The 19,707-nt window shown below is 42.1% G+C and overlaps 2 protein-coding genes across 5 annotated transcripts; one reads left to right on the forward strand and one right to left on the reverse strand.

Moving 5' to 3' along the window:
* The first annotated feature begins 1,314 nt into the window (after positions 1-1,314).
* Positions 1,315-10,482, forward strand: LOC148120947 (olfactory receptor 2T29-like). Of its 4 annotated transcripts, XM_087910603.1 has the most exons (3): positions 1,315-1,337; positions 2,915-3,228; positions 9,845-10,482. In XM_087910603.1, exons 1-3 carry the CDS (start codon positions 1,315-1,317, stop codon positions 10,480-10,482), a joined length of 975 nt encoding a protein of 324 aa, XP_087766729.1. The 4 variants fall into 4 exon arrangements, with proteins under 4 accessions (XP_087766729.1, XP_087766730.1, XP_087766727.1 ...); XM_087910604.1 differs by lacking the exon at positions 1,315-1,337 and having other exon boundaries at positions 2,886-3,228; XM_087910601.1 differs by lacking the exon at positions 1,315-1,337 and having other exon boundaries at positions 2,889-3,273; positions 9,881-10,482.
* Positions 10,483-14,646: 4,164 nt separating this feature from the next.
* On the reverse strand, positions 14,647-15,690 carry LOC148120948 (olfactory receptor 2AK2-like). The gene has a single exon (XM_087910609.1). The coding sequence runs from the start codon at positions 15,568-15,570 to the stop codon at positions 14,650-14,652; it is 921 nt and encodes a 306-aa protein (XP_087766735.1). The 5' UTR covers positions 15,571-15,690; the 3' UTR covers positions 14,647-14,649.
* Positions 15,691-19,707: the final 4,017 nt, after the last annotated feature.

A 19,707-nucleotide genomic window follows, 5' to 3' on the forward strand; every position in this document is an offset into this window, starting at 1 on the left:
ACCTGCACAGGTCCAAAGGAGGCCCTCTGTATGTGGATGACAGTTGTGTGGCTGGGGCAGTCTGTGGGGCCACTGACAGTGTGACCAGGGTTCATCCCCAGTGCTTGAATTGACTTTTTGGAGCCAATTCTCTTAAGAAGGATTCCTTGCTCAGCCTAGATATTGGGGAAGGACCATGATCCTGCTTCAAAGTGATGAGTCAAACTTTGTTGACTCCCTATGGGAAGCCTTACCCTCTTTGAGGAGTGGATGGTGGGTGGGGTGTGGGGAAGTTGGAGGGAGCAGGAAGAGGGGAGGAAGATGGAAATGGGATTGCTATGGAAAATGAGAAAAGATCATGTAAAAATAAATTTAAAAAAGTGAAAGGCACAAGGAGATGCGCTGTGTAGTGGAGATGTCTCTCAGCTTTTTTTTTTCTCTATTAATTACATCTTCAAGTCTCCAAGGAACATTATTGACAAACACCACCCCCCATAGCACCCCTTAATGAGCAGAGTCCAGCCAGGGATGACAACACTCCCCTCCTATTCCTATGCCCTTAACCAGCCACTGCCCCTTGGCCCAAGTGTCCAAGGCTGCAAGCAGCACCTGGGTTGAGTTAGAGCTGAGGGAGACCACACAGCACTCACTGCGTCTGACTCACATCTGCTTTCTGAATCTTCTAGGAGTTCCTGAACAATATTCCTTTGTATTTCCCCTGTCCATTTTTATTTTTCTGCAGAAAGCAATATGCATTTTCTTCCAAAACTTCAAGTACTATTTATTTAATGCAACAGACTTAGCATGTCTTATTCCCAGTTACTTAGAAGAACATGTATGCTGCCTTATAGTTAATCTTAGGGTGTTCACTAGCAGTCATGGGATTGCAAGCTTCCAGAGTGTCACAATGACAAGAATTACATTCTCATCCCATGTTTTCCATGATTAAAGTGACAGGGAGGGCATTGTGTAGATTTAACTGGAGACTACAGAGGGGAGTGGGTGTCTAAGAATACTGAGGCAGGAGCATGACTGGTGAGATGTGCATCTCTTGTCGGTTGTTTCATATTTGGTCCGCACTCTGGAATCCGAGTTTTCCTGTGAAAATGGAGGAAATAAGGTAAGTGACTCAGACTCTAGGGGAGAGGTGCTGTAGGACGCTTCAGAACAGACTCTGATGCTGCTGGCTCCAGTATCTTTGGGTCACTCTACCAGTGCTGTGAGCAACCCCAGTGTGAGGCTGCATCAGGCTGGCCCAGGAGATGCAAACTGGAGGAGCGGAACAGGAGTGAACAGGCTGCAATCGCCATGTGTGCCCCAGGCACAGTGTTCCCAATGCCCCTGGTGTCCTGGGTGTCGTGATGTCAGAAACCCATCTGACAGAGTGCAGCACTGAGTTGACCAGCACAGCCCCTCAGCTGCTCATGATCTCCATTCACCCTGTAATGTTTAGGTTTCCATATGTGGTGGCCGCTGCACTGGCCTCAGATCTACCGTGTCCAAATATATAGACCAATCAGTCTAGTGTCTCTGCAGTGTTTTGGAACGTTTAAATATTGAAAGTGGCTTAGTCCCCATCTACTAAAGAAACTTCTGTAGAAAGGAAATCTGTCTTTCTGTCTGTCTGTCTATTTATCATCTCTCGATGTGTCTTTCCATCCATCTTCTGCAATGTGCTTCTAATTTGTCTACCATTTTAGTGAAGGCATCAGGACTTTGCAGCTCTCTCAGCTCCATGAGCATCACAGAAAGCACAGGGTTTTAATTAGTTCAATATTATGGTTAACTTAGGGAACTCTCACAAAGGTGGAGATATCTCTGGAGCTGGCAGATCTTTCTAAAATCCCCCTGCCCCTGTAACCACAGCTAAACTCTTCGCAGGAAGAGGAGATATTTGTACTGTGTTGGTGAGAGCTACCATAACTCAGCATTCACCATTTCAGCAAAAGAAAGGTTGAAAGGGGGCTGGAGGGATGGCTCAGGTGTTAAGAGCACTGTTGCTTTTGCAGAAATCCAGATCTAGCTCCTGATACCCACAAGGCAGCTGACAACCATCTGTAGCCATTTCCTGAGGATCTGACATCCTCCTCTGACCTCCTTGCTCAATAGGGACATATGTAGCATGCACGCACTCATACATGCGGGTAAAACACACATGCACATTTTAAAACTCTACATTTTTTTCAGGTTGAGAAATTCAATCTGTTTAAGAAGAACACAAGGCATAGGCCTTAGCTGGCTTCAGAAAGACTAGCTGTATTTTTTGCCTGTTGATTTTATTCATCTTGCAGTCATTTAGAGATTTGATTTAATCATATCTACATGTTGTCCTGCACAGACTGGCAGGAGCCTATTAAGCACCACCAACTTCAAAGTCTCCTTGACTCAGAGAAGCCGGATCTTGGGTATTGAGGAGGTTCACCTGTTGAAATTTTCCCCTTAAACTGTACTTTTTAAAAGTGTTTTTATATGAAATATACCTCAGAGTTTTTTAAGATTCCAATTGCATTGTTAATACATGGGGGTCCTGGCTCATTTTAAAACTGAAATTTTCAAAACAATTTTGATTTTAAGTTCTTTGTCACTGAATCACTATTTGTGTTAACATGGGGGCAGCATTCCTCAAGTTAGTAGTACTTGACAGAATACACTGTCAGTCGTTAGGAAAAGCTCTTGACCTTGAACAGTGGAAAATTTGCCCTGAATCACCAATGTTTCTGACCAAGATGTGAAGTCTACACTTTTAAAAATTGATTGAACTATGTGTAATATGCAATTCTCAGATCTTTAAGCCAGGGAACTTCCTCTGTTAGCACAATCTGGTTGAGGAGCACTTCACTGAGTATCAGCTCCTCGGGTCACACGATGACACTAATCTTAAGGCATTCTTGGTTGCCTAGGAAACATCCATGAACATCATCATCTGCTGGATGAGCAACTACACTGGACAATCGGATTTCACCCTGGTGGGATTCTTCAATCAATCCAAACACCCCACTTTGCTTGCTGTGATCACATTTGTGGTTTTCCTGGTGGCCTTGTCTGGCAATGCCCTCCTGATGCTTCTGATACTCTCTGACACACGGCTCCACACACTCATGTTCTTTTTCATCAGCCACTTGTCCCTCATGGACATGATGTACATTTCTGTCACTGTGCCCAAGATGCTCATGGACCAGGTCCTGGAGAGCCACAGGATCTCAGCTGCTGCCTGTGGGATGCAGATGTTTCTCTATGCAACACTAGCAGGTTCCGAATTTTTCCTTTTTTTTTCCGTTAGACTTGTTTATTCAAGTATCCGAAAACACTCTTTCCACTTCCTCCCCTCCTCCCAATACCCTCCCGCTCCCCCCACTCCCCCCACTCCCTTTCCTCCTCCCTCACCATTCCCAAGAGCAGTCAGGGTTTCCTGCCCTGTGGGAAATCCAAGTTCCTTCCCCCTCCCTCCAGGTCCAGAAAGGAGAGCATCCAAACAGGCCAGGATCCCAAAAAGCCAGTCCATGCAGACGAAACAAGACCCAGTGCCATTGTCAATGGTTTCTCAGTCTTCATTTGGACCTTGGGGGCTCAGTCAGTCACCATGTCAACCACATTCAGAGAGTCCGGTTTGATCACATGCTCGTTCAGTCCCAGTCCAGCTGGCCTTGGTGAGCTCTCATTCGATCAGTCCCCTTGTATCAGTGGGTGAACGCACCCTTCGCGGTCCTGACTTCCAGTGCTCCAATGTGGGTCTCCGTCTCGATCTCCATCCATCGTCAGATGAAGGCCTCCTCTGATTTTGCTTTCCTTGCTCACGATCTCCCTCCCTTTGCTTCTCATTTGGACCTAGGGAGTTAAGTCCAGTGTTCCAATATGTGTCTCTGTCTCTATCTCCATCTTTCGCCATATGAAGGTTCTGTGGTGATATGCAAAATATTCGTCAGTATGGTTATGGGCCAAGGCCAGTTCAGGCACCCTCTCCTCTGCTGCCCAGAGTACAATCTGGGGACCTCTCCTTGGGCCTTGGAACCCCTCCAGAATCAAGTCTCTTGCAAACCCTAAAATGGCTCCCTTAGTTGAGATATAAACTTCCCTGCTCCCATAACCATCCTTCCTCCCTCCCCCCTCCCATTCCCCAAGCCATCCCCAATCCTCCCCCTCTCCCCTCTCCCTAACCATCTCCCCTTACTTCAACCCCCCCACCCCCCCGTGCACCCAAGTTTGCCTGGCAATCTTGCCTACTTCTAATATCCAGGAGGATAACTATATGATTTTCTTCAGGTTCACCTTCTTATTTAGCTTCTCTAGGATCACAAATTAAAGACTCAAAGACCTTTAACTATGGCTAGAATCCACTTATGAGTGAGTACATACCATATTCCTCTTTTTGGGTCTGGGTTACCTCACTCAGTAAAGCGTTTTCTATTTCCATCCATTTGCATGCAAAATTCAAGATGTCATTGTTTTTTACCGCTGAGTAAAACTCTAATGTGTATATGTTCCACACCTTCTTTAACCATTCTTCTATTGAGGGGCACCTAGGTTGTTTCCAGTTTCTGGCTATTACAAATAGTGCTGCTATGAACATAGTTGAACAAATGCTTTTGTAGTATGATAGGGCATCTCTAGGGTATATTCCCAAGAGTGGAATTGCTGGGTCCTGAGGGAGGTTGACTCCCAGTTTCCTGAGAAACTGCCACACTGATTTTCACAGTGGTTGACCAAGTTTGCATTCCCACCAACAATGGATGAGTGTTCCCCTCACTCCACATCCTCTCCAGCATAGGCTATCATTGGTGTTTTTGAGTTTAGCTATTCTGACAGGTGTAAGATGGTATCTCAAAGTGGTTTTGATTTGCATTTTCTTGATCGCTAAGGAGGTTGAGCATTTCCTTAAGTGTCTTCTGGCCATTCAAAGTTCTGTTCAGTTCAGTACTTCATCTTTTAATTGGGTTAATTAGAGTTTTAGTGTCTAGTTTCCTGAGTTCTTTGTATATTCTGGAGATCAGACCTTTGTCTGATGAGGGGTTGGTGAAGATCTTCTCCCAGTCGGAAGGTAGCCTTTTTGTCTTATTGACAGTGTCCTTTGCTTTACAGAAGCTTCTCAGTTTCAGGAGGTTCCATTTATTCATTGATTCTCTTATTGTCTGTGCTACTGGGGTTCTACTTAGGAAGTGGCCTCCTGTGCCTATATCTTGTAGACTACTTCCCACTTTCTCTTCTATCAGGTTCAAAGTGGACAGATTAATGTTGATGTCTTTAATCCATTTGGACTTGAGTTTTGTGCATGGTGATAGATATGGATCTACTTTCATTCTTCTACAGGTTGACATCCAGTTATGCCAGTACCATTTGTTAAAGATGATTTCCTTCTTCCATTGTATACCTTTAGCTACCTTGTCGAAAATTAGGTGTTCATAGGTTTGTGGGTTAATATCCGGGTCTTCTATTCGATTCCATAGGTCGACTTCTCTGTTATTATACCAATACCAAGCTGTTTTCAATATGTAGCTCTGTAATAGAGTTTGAAGTCAGGGATGGTAATGCCTCCAGAAGTTCCTTTATTGTATAAGATTGTTTTGGCTATCCTGGGTTTTTTGTTTTGCCATATAAACTTGATTATTGTTCTCTCAAGGTCTGTGAAGAAGTTTGATGGGATTTTGATGGGGATTGCATTGAATCTATAGATTGCTTTTGGTAGAATTGCCATTTTTACTATGTTGATTCTCCCAATCCAGGAGCAGGGGAGGTCTTTCCATTTTCTGGTATCCTCCTCAATTTCTTTCTTCAAAGACTTAAAGTTCTTGTCAAATATGTCTTTCTCTTCCTTGGTTAGAGTAACACCAAGATATTTTATGCTATTTGTGGCTATCATGAAAGGTGATGTTTCTCTGATTTCCCTCTCTGCTTCTTTATCCTTTGTGTATAGGAGGGCCACTGATTTTTTGGAGTTGATCTTGTATCCTGCCACATTACTAAAGGTGTTTATGGGCTATAGGAGTTCTTTGGTAGAGTTTTTGGGGTCGCTTATGTACACTATCATATCGTCAGCAAATAACGAAAGTTTAACTTCATCCTTTCCAATTCGAATCCCTTTGATCTCCTTATGTTGTCTTATTGCTATTGCTAGAACTTCAAGCACTATATTGAAGAGGTATGGAGAGAGTGGACAGCCTTGTCGTATTCCTGATTTTAGTGGAAAGGTTTTGAGTTTCTCTCCATTCAATTTGATGTTAGCTGTCAGCTTGCTGTATATTGCTTTTATTATATTTAGGTATGATCCTTGTATCCCCAGTCTCTCCAACACCTTTATCATAAATGGGTGTTGAATTTTGTCAAATGCTTTTTCAGCATCCAATGACATGATCATATGGTTTTTTTTTCTTTCAGTTTATTTATATGATGGATTACATTGATAGATTTGCGTATGTTGAACCAGCCCTGCATCTCTGGGATGAAGCCTACTTGATCATAATGGATAATTTTTCTAATGTGTTCTTGGATTCGGTTTGCCAGTATTTTGTTGAGAATTTTCGCGTCGATGTTCATGAGTGAGACTGGCCTGTAATTCTCTTTCTTGGTTGTGTCTTTGCGTAGTTTTGGTATCAGGGTAACTGTAGCTTCATAAAAGGAGTTTGGCAATGACCCTTCTGTTTCTATATTGTGAAATACATTAAGGAGTATAGGTATTAGCTCTTCCTGGAAGTTCTGGTAGAATTCTACATTGAAACCATCTGGTCCTGGGCTTTTTTTGGTAGGGAGATTTTTGATAACAGCTTCTAATTCTTTGTGACTAACAGGTCTATTTAGTTTGTTCACCAGGTCTTGGTTCAACTGATACAAGGGGTCGGATCTAATGAGAGTTTACCAAGGCCAGTTGGACTGTGACTGAACGAGCACGTGATCCAACCAGATTCTCTGAATGTGGCCGGATTATCTGAATGTGGCTGGCCTGGAGTCTTTTGAGAAGCCATTGACAATGACACTGGGACTGGTTTCCTCTGCATATACTGGATTTTTGGGATCCAGTCTGTTTGGATGCTCACCTTCCTGGACCTGGATAGAGGGGCGAGGAACTTGGACTTCCCACAGGGCAGGAGACCCTGACTGACCTTGGGGACAAAGAGGGAGGAGGAGAGGGAGGGGGGGAGTGGGAGGGCGTTGGGAGGAGGGGCGTAAATGGAAACTTTTTATAATTTAATAAAATTACTTAAAAAAAACTTTGGTATATGGTACTTATCTAAAAAAATGTCCATTTCTTTTACATTTTCCAACTTTGTGGCATATAAACTTTCGTAGTAAGATCTAATGATTCTCTGAATTTCCTCTGTGTCTGTGGTTATGTCCCCCTTTTCATTTCTGATCTTATTAATTTCCATGTTCTCTCTCTGCCGTTTGATTAGTTTGGATAGGGGTTTGTCGATCTTGTTGATTTTCTCCAAGAACCAGCTTTTTGTTTCATTGATTCTTTTGATTGTTTTCTGTGTTTCTATTTTGTTGATTTCAGCCCTCAGTTTGATTATTTCCAGTCTTCTAGACCTCCTGGGTGAATCAGCTTCTTTTTTTTCTAGAGCTTTCAAGTGTGCTGTTAAGTCTCCAATGTGTGCTTTCTCCATTTTCTTTAATTGGGCACTTAGTGCTATGAACTTTCCTCTTAGCACTTCTTTCATAGTGTCCCATAGGTTTGAGTATGTTGTGTCTTTATTTTCATTAAATTCAAGGAAGACTTTAATTTCTTTCTTTATTTCTTCCTTGACCCAGGGGTGATTTAATAGTTGACAGTTCAACTTCCATGAGTTTGTTTTCTTCTTGGGGGTAGTGTTGTTGTTGAATTCTAACTTTAATCCATGGTGATCTGACAAGACACAGGTGGTTACTAATATTTTTTTGTATCTGTGGAAGTTTGCTTTGTTACCAAGCATGTGGTCAATTTTTGAGAAGGTTCCATGGGCTGCAGAGAAGAAGGTATATTCTTTCCTATTTGGGTGGAATGTTCTATAGATATCTGTTAAGGCCATTTGATTCAATACCTTTCTCTGTTGTGTTTCTGTCTGATTGATCTGTCCATTGGTGAGAGAGGTGTGTTGAAGTCTCCTACTATTAGTGTGTGTGGTTTGATGATTGCCTTGAGTTCTAGAAGTGTTTCTTTTACATAAATGGGTGCCTTTATATTAGGGGCATAAATATTCAGGATTGAGACTTCCTCCTGATGAATTGTTCCTGTTATGAGTATGAAATGTCCATCTCTATCTCTTCTGATAGATTTTCATTTGAAGTCAATTTTGTTAGATATTAGAATGGCCACACCTGCTTGTTTCTTAGGTTCATTTGCTTGGAAAACCTTTTCCCAGCCCTTTACTCTGAGTAGATGTCTGTCTTTGTGGCTGAGGTGTGTTTCTTGTAAACAGCAGAATGTTGGATCCTGTTTTCGTATCCAATCTCTAAGTCTGTGCCTTTTTATAGGTGAATTGAGTTCATTGATATTAAGTGATATTAATGACCAGTGGTTGTTGACTCCAGTTATTTTTTTGGGGGGGTGGGGGTAGTAGAGTGTATGTTCTTCCCTTCTTTGAGTTCTGTTTGTGAAGGGTCGCTAGATGTCTGAGTTATTGTAGGTGGTGTTGGGAATGTTGGATTCCTTGAGTTGTGATTTGCCTTCTAATACTTTCTGTAAGGCTGTATTTGTAGCTATGTATTGTTTAAATTTATTTTTATCCTGGAATATTTTGTTTTCTCCATTGATAGTGAACGATAGCTTGGCTGGGTATAGTAGTCTGGGCTTGCATCCATGGTCTCTTAGTTTCTGCAGTACCTCTATCCAGGACCTTCTGGCTTTCATGGTTTCCATAGAGAGAAGTTCGGTGTAAGTCTGATAGGTTTACCTTTATAAGTTACTTGACCTTTTTCCTTTGCAGCTCTTAATATTCTTTCTTTAATCTGAATGCTTTGTGTTTTGATTATTATATGGTGAGGGGATGTTTTTTTTTTGATCCAGTCTATTCGGTGTTCTGTATGCTTCTTGAACCTTCATAGGAATATCGTTCTTTAGGTTGGGGAAGTTTTCTTCTATAATTTTGTTGAATATATTTTCTGAACCTTTGATCTGCAATTCTTCTCCTTCTTCTACCTCTATTATTCTTAGATTTGGTTTTTTTTTTATTGTGTCCCACATTTCCTGAATGTTTTGTGATGAGAATTTGTTGGATTTGCTCTTTTCTTTGGTCAGAGTGTTTAATTTCTCTATGGTGTCTTCAGAGTCTGAGATTCTTTCTTCTATCTCTTGTATTCTGTTGGTTATGCTTGTTTCTGAAGTCTCTGTTCGTTTACCTAGATTTTCCACAGCCAGTCGGCCCTCGGTTTGTGATTTCTTCATTGACTCCATTTCAGTTTTCAACTGAACTAGAACTGTTTCCATTACCTGTTTGATTGTTTTTTCTTGGTTTCCCAGAATTTCATTAATGGATTTATTCATTTCTTCAAACTTTTTGGTATATTTCTCTTCAATTTCTTTACTCATTTCCTCAATCTTTTTGTTATACTTATCTTCCATTTCTTTATGGCAGATTTTCACCTCCTGTTTAAGTTCCTCTATTATTTTCATAAAGATCCGCTTAGAGTCGATTTCTTCTATTTCTTCTGGAGTAGGCTGTTCAATTCTTCTAGTTTCATGATCCCTGGATTCTGGAGATGTCATGTTGCCTTTCAGGTTGTTGGAGGAATTCTTGCATTGGCGCCTGCCCATCTCTTCTCTGGATGAAACTCCTCAGCACTCTCTAGATAGAACTCCTCAGCACTCTCTGTATAGAACTCTTCAGCACTGCAGCAGGGAGAGCTGGTATTTCCAGGACCCAGGAGACAAAAGGGTGGCAGCAGTGGGGGCAGGGAGGGGTCCTGTGGAACCCTGAATTTTTCCTTTTGACAGCTATGTCTTATGACCGATATGTGGCCATCTGCCACCCACTCCGTTATCCTGTCCTCATGAACCGCAGGATGTGTCTCCTCCTGATGTCTGCCTGCTGGTTCCTGGGATCCTTAGATGGCTTCATGCTCACCCCTGTCACCATGACCTTCCCATTCTGTGGATCCAGGGAAATCCATCACTTCTTCTGTGAGGTCCCTGCTGTGACAAAGCTCTCCTGCGCAGACACCTGGCTCTATGAGACCCTCATGTACCTGTGCTGTGTGCTCATGCTCCTCATTCCTGTGACAGTCATCTCAAGCTCCTACTCCTTCATCCTCCTCACAGTTCTCAGGATGAACTCAGCAGAGGGCAGGAAGAAGGCCCTCGCCACCTGCTCCTCACACATGACTGTGGTCATCCTCTTCTATGGTGCTGCTGTCTACACCTACATGCTCCCTGTCTCCTTCCACACCCCTGAGAAGGACATGGTGGTGTCTGTGTTTTACACGATACTCACCCCTCTGTTGAACCCACTGATCTACAGTCTGAGGAATAAGAATGTCACAGAGGCTCTGAAGAAATTACTGGGTTTGAGAACCCTCTTTCAAGAAACAGTAAAATAAGTAATCTGGAATGAATAGTTTCTTTTCTTTCCTCTACACATCTGCTGTTCCTTGTCTCATTCTTACGTTATTTGTATGATGCTCACATGTCTGAGAATATGATGGGTCCTCTTATCAAGAACTCTTATTGTGCAGGAAAATGGACTTTCTATATTTAGTTTGCTGAAATAGTTTATCAGAGATAGATGCTGACTCAGTGAAATGGGTTTGGTATGTATATAGACACAATTGTATGGGTTTCATTTCTTTTTAAATATGTATATAACAAGCTAAGTTTCCTGGAATGTGTTCCTTTTAATCATAGTGATCAATATTTTTAATGTGATATTAATGTAATTTACTAGTATTGTGTCATGAAATTGACATAAATGTTTATCTTAGACTTTTTTGCTATGTGTATTTTTTGCTGTGTGTATTATAACTTATTAACCTCTTATGTTTGGAAAGTATTCCCCCTTCCGTAGCATTTGGAACCGTACTCTTGTAACACTTGATAGAATTCAGTAATTACACCATTTTTCTGAGATTTAAAACAAAGATTTTATTTTTAAGGGCATGTGTGTGAGGGATGTATTTTTTGTGTGTATTTTATGCTAGTTTTTGTGTATCTGTTTGTATGTTTACATATATGTGTTTGTTTTTATATGTGTTACTACCATGTCTGTGTGTTTGTGAATGTGTGTGTCTGTGTATAAATACACAGACAAATTTGTATGTGAGTGTGTGGTATTTCTGTTATTGTGTGAGTATGTGTATGCATGCTTGTGTTTCTGTGTGAATGTGTGCTTTATGGGTATATGTATGTATAGGTGTAACTATGTGTGTGCTTGCACACGTGAGTGCTGTGTCAACAGAGGCCAGCAGAGGTCATCAGAGCCTCTGGACCTGGATTTACAGGTGGTTGTAAGTTGGCCAACAAGTGTGCTGGGAAATGAACTAATCCAGATGTCATATTGGATCTTATCTTTAGCCCATCCAGTGGCTCCATGTGTTCCAACTGGGCAATGCAGTCCACTGTCACCAGTGGTGATATGAATAGGAGCACATGCTAGCACCAGCTCCTGCTTTCTGGTTGTCGTGTACACTCCTCCTGTTCTCTTGGGGAATACTGCAGAAGAAGGGGAGAAAGGATTGAAAGATCCAGAGCAGTCAGAGGCATGACAAGAAAAGGCAGAGAATCAACTCACCTGAGTTCATAGGGGCTCACCAACATGGAACTGATAACCAGGAAGCCTGCATGGGACTGACCTAGGTGTTCTACACATATGACACAGTTGTGTAGCTTGATCTTCTTGTGGACTCCTAACAGTGGGAGCAGGGGCTGTCTCTGACTCTTTTGCTGGCTTTCGGGACCCTACTCCTCATACTGGGGAGGTGCTTACTCATACTCATGGCTTGACATGCCATGGTTTGTTGGGAGGTCTGCCCTTTCTTAAACAGAAATGGAGAAGTGGATTACAGGATGGAGACAGAGAGGGAGGGCCTGAAAGGAAAGAAGAGATGGGAAACTGAGGCCAGGATGCAAGATTAATTAACTATATTTAATTAATTAAAAAGATATTAAGGCTATTTTTAGAAGCACAAGTTGTCTCTATTAAAGGATTTTTTTTTCTTCCCTGTAGCCAAGCAGTTTTAAGCCTTGATTGTTTCCTGGGGAACTTTTGCTACATCTACCCAGATAGAAAAGGTGGCTACAAGAGCATCTGTGACAGCATGATGGTTGGTCTTACCAACTTGCTTGGTTTGAGAGATGCTGGCAGAACCGAAGCAGACCTCTAGTGCGTCTCGTGCAGGAAAGAGGGGATTTCTTCCAGAGAGGGACTTCATTAAGAGGGACAGCTTGCAATAAGAGCGAGACAGAGAGACAGAACAGTCATGAGATTGGGGCAGGGACAGAGAAGGGAACTTCAGACAAACTGCCCAAACAAAGGAAATATCTGACTTTTATAATCTTTCAGGAGCTGATGGGAGTTTTATATCACACGATTTAATCCGGGAGACTGTATCTAGTAATGGAGAATGGAGGAATCATGTTTTGGGAGAACCATAAATTAGAGACATAAAACCACAGCACAGAGCGGCTCCTTAACCCCAGGCTCCAGAAGGAGCTCTTCAGGAGGAGGGTGCAGCTGTGAGAACCGGACACCAAAATGGCCAGTATCTTAAAGGGACAAACCTGTGCTCAAAAGCTCTGCTTGTCAGGCCTGGCACCAGGTTCAAATGCTCACTGGCAAAAAGAGGAAGTGACATAAAATAGAGAGAAAATAGTAAAGAATTTATTTCTAGTTCTGCACAAAGCAAGAGAGAAGGAAATTTTCAGTCAGTTTATGCCTTGCTCCCAGAATAAAGCCTCGTTTAGGAAAGAAATAAAACAGTAGTCAGGACAGGGCCAGAGAGACGGCTTTGCAGGGGAAAGAGCTTGCTGCATGAATTTGAGTTCAGTTCCCTAGAACCCAGAACAGCCACTTAAAGCTGTCTTTGATCTCCATTAGTGCTCTGTGGCGTGTGCACACCCGTGTTCACACACACACACACACACACACACACACACTCACACACACACACACATGCACACACACATGCACACACACACAACAGTAATAATAAATTTACAAAATTAAGCCAAGACCTGTTTGTATGGAGATGGTCTTTGTCCTGAAAAATGAGTTCTTCTCCTGCCTCAAGGCCCCTGAAGCAGCTGATCTCCACTCCCAGTTGAAATTCCTGAGTCCTAGTTCCTGTGGCCCATCTTAAAATCTCTGTGTATTCCAGATTTAATAACAGGGAACATTACATCGCCAAAGTAACATAAGTCATCTATCAATGCATATTTTTAAAAGCTGAAGATTAGTAGTTTATTTTCTCTAATCTTTAATACAGTAGAACCTTTTCTTCAGTTGCAGTATATTCTATGAAGACACAGAGCTCAGGTGATTCTTCAGCTTGAATAGACATATCTCTGATTAATTCACAGATGAAAACTGACCCTCTAAATCCCTTTTAAATATCAGATTAATTACGGTCAGAATTAGGTAAAATAATAACCTGTTCCTATTTTTAGGGTTCTTTAAAAATATTTTAGTGTGTGGATGTGTGCATGTGTGTGTGCACGCACAAGTGCGTTTGCATGTGCATGTGTGTGCGTGCATGCATGTGCATGAATGCAGTGCCCTGGGAGGCCAGAATCGGGTGTAAGATCCCCTGGGACTGAAGTCACAGGTAGCCGTGAGTCACATAACGTTGGTGCTGGGAGCTGAACTAAATATGGTGACACAGGCGGTGCTGGAAATCCAGTAGAGAGCTGAGGCCCAGGAGCCCTCAGAGGTTCTGTAACCGTGCATGCTCAGTGACTCACATCTCCTCTAGCTGGAAAAGAGAGAGTAGCCACTAGGTTCTGTGAGCTGAGTACCACTGGCTCCATCCCTGTCCTTGTAGGGTCTTACCAGTAAATCCTTATGTCCTTGCAGCTTTGTTTTGGTCTGATACAATCTCTGCAGTGTATCTTGTATACTTGGTCCCTTCTTTCCACATCACACAAGGCTGAGAATATGAACAGAGTAGTAACTGTGATGGAGAAAAGGAAGCCTCCAAATCCTCTGTTGCCAAGACTGCTTTCTTTCCAAGTGATGGAGAGGCTCTGCTGTGTAACTGTCCTAGGAAGGCTCACATCTCTCATGGCCTAATGGTTCTGAGCTAGTTCCTTCTTAATTACAGAATTAGCCTCTATTTTATTTCTGCCCACATAGTCGTATTCTGATTCTTTGCTTTGTTGGAGGCCCTGGATGAAATATTCACATATAAAAGGTCCCCTGATGGAGAGAGTAGTGGAGTGAGCAGGTGCCAGGATATTCTCTGTATCAGACTTAAGACACTGTATAAATCACTGTTATGTTGAAAGCTTAGGTAGACACTATTTCCTATGGATTGTATTTCAGGATACTGGATAGGACTTTTCAAATCATCAGCATCATGGTACCACTGAGAGGGCAAAATTCTGAACTGTGGCTTCTGTAGATATAGAAGCTTGATGAAAATACAGTCTCTCTGTTGCCTTTATAGAACAAACACCGATCTTTTCACCCACATAGGCTGCTTTCATGACCAGTTTTGAATGGAATCTTCAATCCACCAGGCATTGAAAAACCAGATTATTAGCCCCAACAACCATCAACCAATCTGTCTCCTCAGGGCTCCCATAACTTCCTTGTTACGCAGGCTGTAGATAAAGGGGTTGAGAACAGGAGTGACAACTGAGTAAAACACAGCCAGCACCTTGTCCCTTGAAGGAGAATGCAGGGAATGTGGCTGGGTGTAGGTGGAGAGAGTGGTAACATAGAACATGCTGGCCACAGTCAGATGGGAGGAGCAGGTGGACAGGGCTCTACTCTGCCCTTTCCCTGAGCGCATCTGGAATACAACAACCAACACGCGAGCATAGGAAGCTAGAATGGCAAGGAAGGGGAGCAGCAGAATGACAAGGCCACTCATTAAAATTGTGTGCTCATATTGGGATGTGTCTTCACACACCAATGACAGGAGAGATGGGACCTCACAGAAGAAGTGGTTCACAATTCGAGATCCACAGAATGGAAGTTGAAATGCATACAGCGTATGCACTAAAGCATTGATGGAGCTGCTGCTCCAGGCACAAGAGACCATGGAACAGCAGATCTTCCTGCTCATGAGCACAGGATAGTGCAGGGGCTGGCAGATGGCTATGTACCTGTCATAGGACATGAAGCCCAGCAGCAGGGCTTCAGAGCCACCCAAGCTCAGAAACACAAAGGCTTGAATCTCACAACCCAGAAAGGAAATGGTCTTGGTGTCTGACAGGAAGTTAGTTGCCATCTTGGGCACGGTGGTGGAGATGTACATCATGTCGATGATGGAGAGCTGACTGAGGAGGAAGTACATGGGGGTGTGGAGTCTCTGGTCCAGCCTGATGAGGAGGACCAGTGTGATGTTGCCTATCAGAGCTACTGCAAAGAGGATGGTGATGACTGTGAAGAGGAGAGCGTCCATCTGGCCGTACTGGAAAAGACCCACCAAGATGAAGTCTGTCCCCCAGCTGTGGTTTCCCATTTCCATGGCTCAGATTGAACCATCAGAGCAGACACAATCTGGAAGGGACATGGTCTGATGAGGACTGCCTTTGGGGAGAAAGGAAATGACAGTTAACGTATGAGATAGATTGTTCTGGAATAGCTCTTGTGCAATCTCTCTTTAGTCCTGTTTTTTAAGCATTTATACCTTGAGAAATGCAGAATGCATGCATCAAATCAGGGGCTCACCTTTGCTACTCCTGCTCATTTCCCATGATTGAAATCTGCAAATTCTTCCCTCTCAAAGTCTTGTGAAATACAAAGAGGAAATGGAAACAAAGACTTTTCAGGATTGCAAAATTAACAGGCAAACAACAAATTAATTTGCTTATCTACTTTGTTTTCAAAAATCGTATTCCTCTCTGTAGATTCTTTATGTTGAGGGCCTGGAACATAGGTTTTTGGCAGTGAAAACATTTTCTTACATTGTCGGTAATTAACTATGGCAGACTTGATCAAATAAAGTGTATGTGTTAGTGACTCTTATTCCACATTTCTATTTTAATTATAAGTAGGAAATTTTTGTAGTATCTGTACAGATGTTTGAAATCCTTATGAACTAGAGTTAACTTAACATGGAGAAAAAGTTACGTTGGCATAAGAATTCAATTTGTCAGAACTGCAAAGATAGTTCCAGAGAAGAACAATGCCTGTTCTTTCAGAGGGCACAAGTTCACGACCCAGAACATATAGGATAGCTCACAACTATCAGCAACTTCTGTGTCAGGGAAATCTAATACTTTATTCTGGCCTCCATGGGTGTTAGTTACACAAGTAGCAACACAGACATACATACGTGTCAAGCACCCAGACACATAAAATAAAATAAAATAAAATAAAATAAAATATCAATTGAGTCAATATGTCTTAGTATCTTTTATTCTTTGAGGCACTATGCAAAGAATGTTAAATCAAAACTATAGAGCTGAAATTCTTGCTGTGGGCTGATGCAGAGCCTGGCTTCTCTATATTTGCAGGAGACTCAAGCCCTAGCAAATACTGGCTCTAAACACCTGGTGAAATGGTTCTACATTTCTTGGCATTTATTTTACCATGACTATCTGGTCACAGAGAAATCATTCCTGAGACACAAAGATAGTGGAACGATTACAACAAGACTGAAATGTTTTAATGTTTTGAAAATTGAAAAGTGAAAATAACTCTGCAAACATTAAATCAACTGACTGTATGAATTAGAATTATTAAAGTGGCAGAAATTCATCAGACATCTTTTGCATTTGCAGCAACCTACACATTACTAATAGACACCTAGTGATATGTAGGCTCTATTTTAATATGGTTATAATAAGAACAGCACATATGTTAGATTCCCTAGACAATATTTCTTGGAGCTAACATACACAGACTCCATGGCAACAAATGTTTTTGTTAACAATGGGCCCTCAACTTCAAGATTACAAATATCACAACATGATGTAAAAACTCATAAAAATTCAGGAAGAAAAATCAAGTCACAGGTGGAGAAAGAGCTGAGAGGGTTAGGGAGAAGTTAAAGAAAAAGTTGGAAATACAATGCATGAAATCCCAGCAATAAGTAAAAGCATACAAAGAAAGTTGTTTGTAAACTGGTGGGAAGAAAATGGTTAACATTTTTCAAATATTAGAAATGATCATGATATCCATGTCTACTGTCATGTATTAGTGTTTGTTCTTCAAAAAAGCACAGGCTGAAAAATAAAACTAAGTAATGAACCAAAGACTAAGGATACACATACACACGCATGTGTATTTCAGTAACAGGAAAATTAAATACCTTATATATGTGAATAATTGGAATATAAGTTGTAAATAAGTGATACATGAAAAAGAAAATAGAAGGCTATGAAATGGTTTACATAAATACACATCACTGTTAGTTAAATAAAAAAAAATCCTTAATCCCAGTACTCAGAAGACAGAGGCAAGCAGATCCCTATGAGTTCCGGGCAGCCTGCTCTACAGAGTGAGACCCTGACTAAGAATCATCATCATTACCATCTCTTGAAATATCAGGAAAAAATAATGTTGAGAATACAGTCAGTTGTGCACTGGGATGTGCTTTCTTAGTGCACATGAATAAGTAAGCTTTTATCATTGAACACCTTAGGGACTAACAGTTTCAGATTTCTATTAAACTCTGGACAACATTTCCTGAGCCATAAATTCTAAGAACAGAATGACTGTGATACAAAGGGGTCAAGTGAGGTTGCTTTCTGAGGACAATCGGAGCACTGAACAGGACAATGAAAAGAAGTTCTATAGATCATGAGTCTATATAACCTGCTAACAGCTAAGCTCTGAGCACTAGTGACAGATTTTCAATGTAAAACCTAGACCAGGAACACAATTATAATGCCTGTTGCTCACAATGCAGAATAATATGCTACATGAATACGGATGAGAACTAATAATATTAATTCCAGAGAGCTCAGAGGTACTTACAGGTCTGTGTTTGTGTGTCTCCCTCAGCTATGGAATTAACCCCATTTATCCCTCTAATTTCCTTCACTGAAAAGAAATTCTCAACTATCCCTGGCCTTCACATTGCTCCTATGCTGATAGTGATAACATTCTTCTGTTGCTCTCAATGTCTGAGAGTCACCCTGGATGTAGGTGATGTCATGATGTCTGTCAAGGTTAAGAGTATTAGTTTCTCTCTCTCTCTCTCTCTCTCTCTCTCTCTCTCTCTCTCTCTCTCTCACTGTGTGTGTGTTATTGGGGCTACAACTCAGAGCTCTGGACAGGCTAATAAAGTGCTTTGTAGCATCAGACCTTGTTTTCTGACATAGAGTCCTGTTCTGTAACCCAGGCTGGACTCCATCTTGATCTTTGAGCCTCACGTGTCTTGAACCTGCCATCCTCTTGCCTCCTCTTTTTGAGTGCTGGGATCAGAGGCCTGCACCACAGTGCCCAAGTGTGCTCCGACCTTGGGTCATCAGGAGTGCTATTCACAGTCAGTCCACCAGCCCTTTCAAGTTCTAAAGTAGTGGTTCTGAACCACCCTAAGACTTTGATCATTTATACACTTCCTCATTTTGTGGTGATCCCTGCCCCAACCATGAAATTATTTTAGTTCCTACTTAATAAGTGTCATTGTGCTAATGACACAAACCCTAAGGTAAATATCTGTGTTTTCCGAGGGTCTTTGGGGTCATGACCCACAGGTTGAGAACAGCTGGAGCTGGAAAAGCCCCATTTGCTGTTCTCTTCCTTTCACCACATATGAGAATAAAATTTTTTTCAGTGTACTGGGAATCACCTAGTCAGGTTTCTCTACCTCTGAAGAAAAAACAAAAACAAAGTCATTACCGCAAACAGCCGCAGCAGCAGCAGCAGGGTTCCATAACCCTCCCCACCAGATGTTAATGGCTTGAACTTCATGCCATCCCAAGTCCAACATGATTCAGAAGTGGCTATTTCCCTTGAGTAGGTGAAAATGAGAAAGAGTTGTGCTTCCTTCCAGAAGACAGAATGTGACTCTGCTGGTCCTGCTCCCTCAGGCAGAGAATTCACTGCAGGACCACACCTGTGCTCCCATGCTGGGACCCTGAGTCCAGCCTTTGTCCCTACAGCTGTGAGAGGCTGCACTGCAGAGCACCGTGTGACTCAAGCACACACCTCAACAACATAGAGGTTTTAAAATCAATGCCTGGAAACATTTCTAGCCTGGAATAAATCTAAATCAGAACATGAGCCTACAAGGAAAGGATGCAGTATGCTGTGCAGGTCGTTTCCTGTTGGACATACCTGAACCAGCAGGGCAGGTCTAGTTGTGTCTCAACAATTCTCCCCGAGTTCTGCTTCACCTCAGTACTTCACTGGCCATGCAGCTCTCTGACAGCTGAGGAAATGTGCCATGAACCAACCTTCTGCACTCCACCCACCTGAGCCTTGAACATGGGAAATGTGGATGGGCTCTTTCCTCCAGATGTCTAGACATGGACTGTCTGTCATTTCATGGAAAAGCTAATTTAATAATGACTATGGTTCAAAGCCACTTTGTTGGACATAAACCTTTCCTCTGGGATGGTTACAGGGAAACAGACTGCAAAGGCAGACACAGAAGAGCTCCTGCTACTTTGCCTCTACTGAAAAATGGGCACTAGAGAGCACAGCTATGTCT

This window comes from Myodes glareolus, chromosome 9, assembly GCF_982192425.1.
Source record: "Myodes glareolus chromosome 9, mMyoGla1.1, whole genome shotgun sequence".
Classification (NCBI taxonomy): Eukaryota; Metazoa; Chordata; class Mammalia; order Rodentia; family Cricetidae; genus Myodes; species Myodes glareolus.

Bases quoted from the DNA above. Each gene is read 5' to 3' on its own strand.
- LOC148120948 (XM_087910609.1), bottom strand. From the start codon at position 15,570: ATGGAAATGGGAAACCACAGCTGGGGGACAGACTTCATCTTGGTGGGT.
- LOC148120947 (XM_087910601.1), top strand. From the start codon at position 2,889: ATGAACATCATCATCTGCTGGATGAGCAACTACACTGGACAATCGGAT. The intron at 3,274-9,880 runs GTATCCGAAAAC...TCCTTTTGACAG, and splicing joins CGTTAGACTTGTTTATTCAA to CTATGTCTTATGACCGATAT.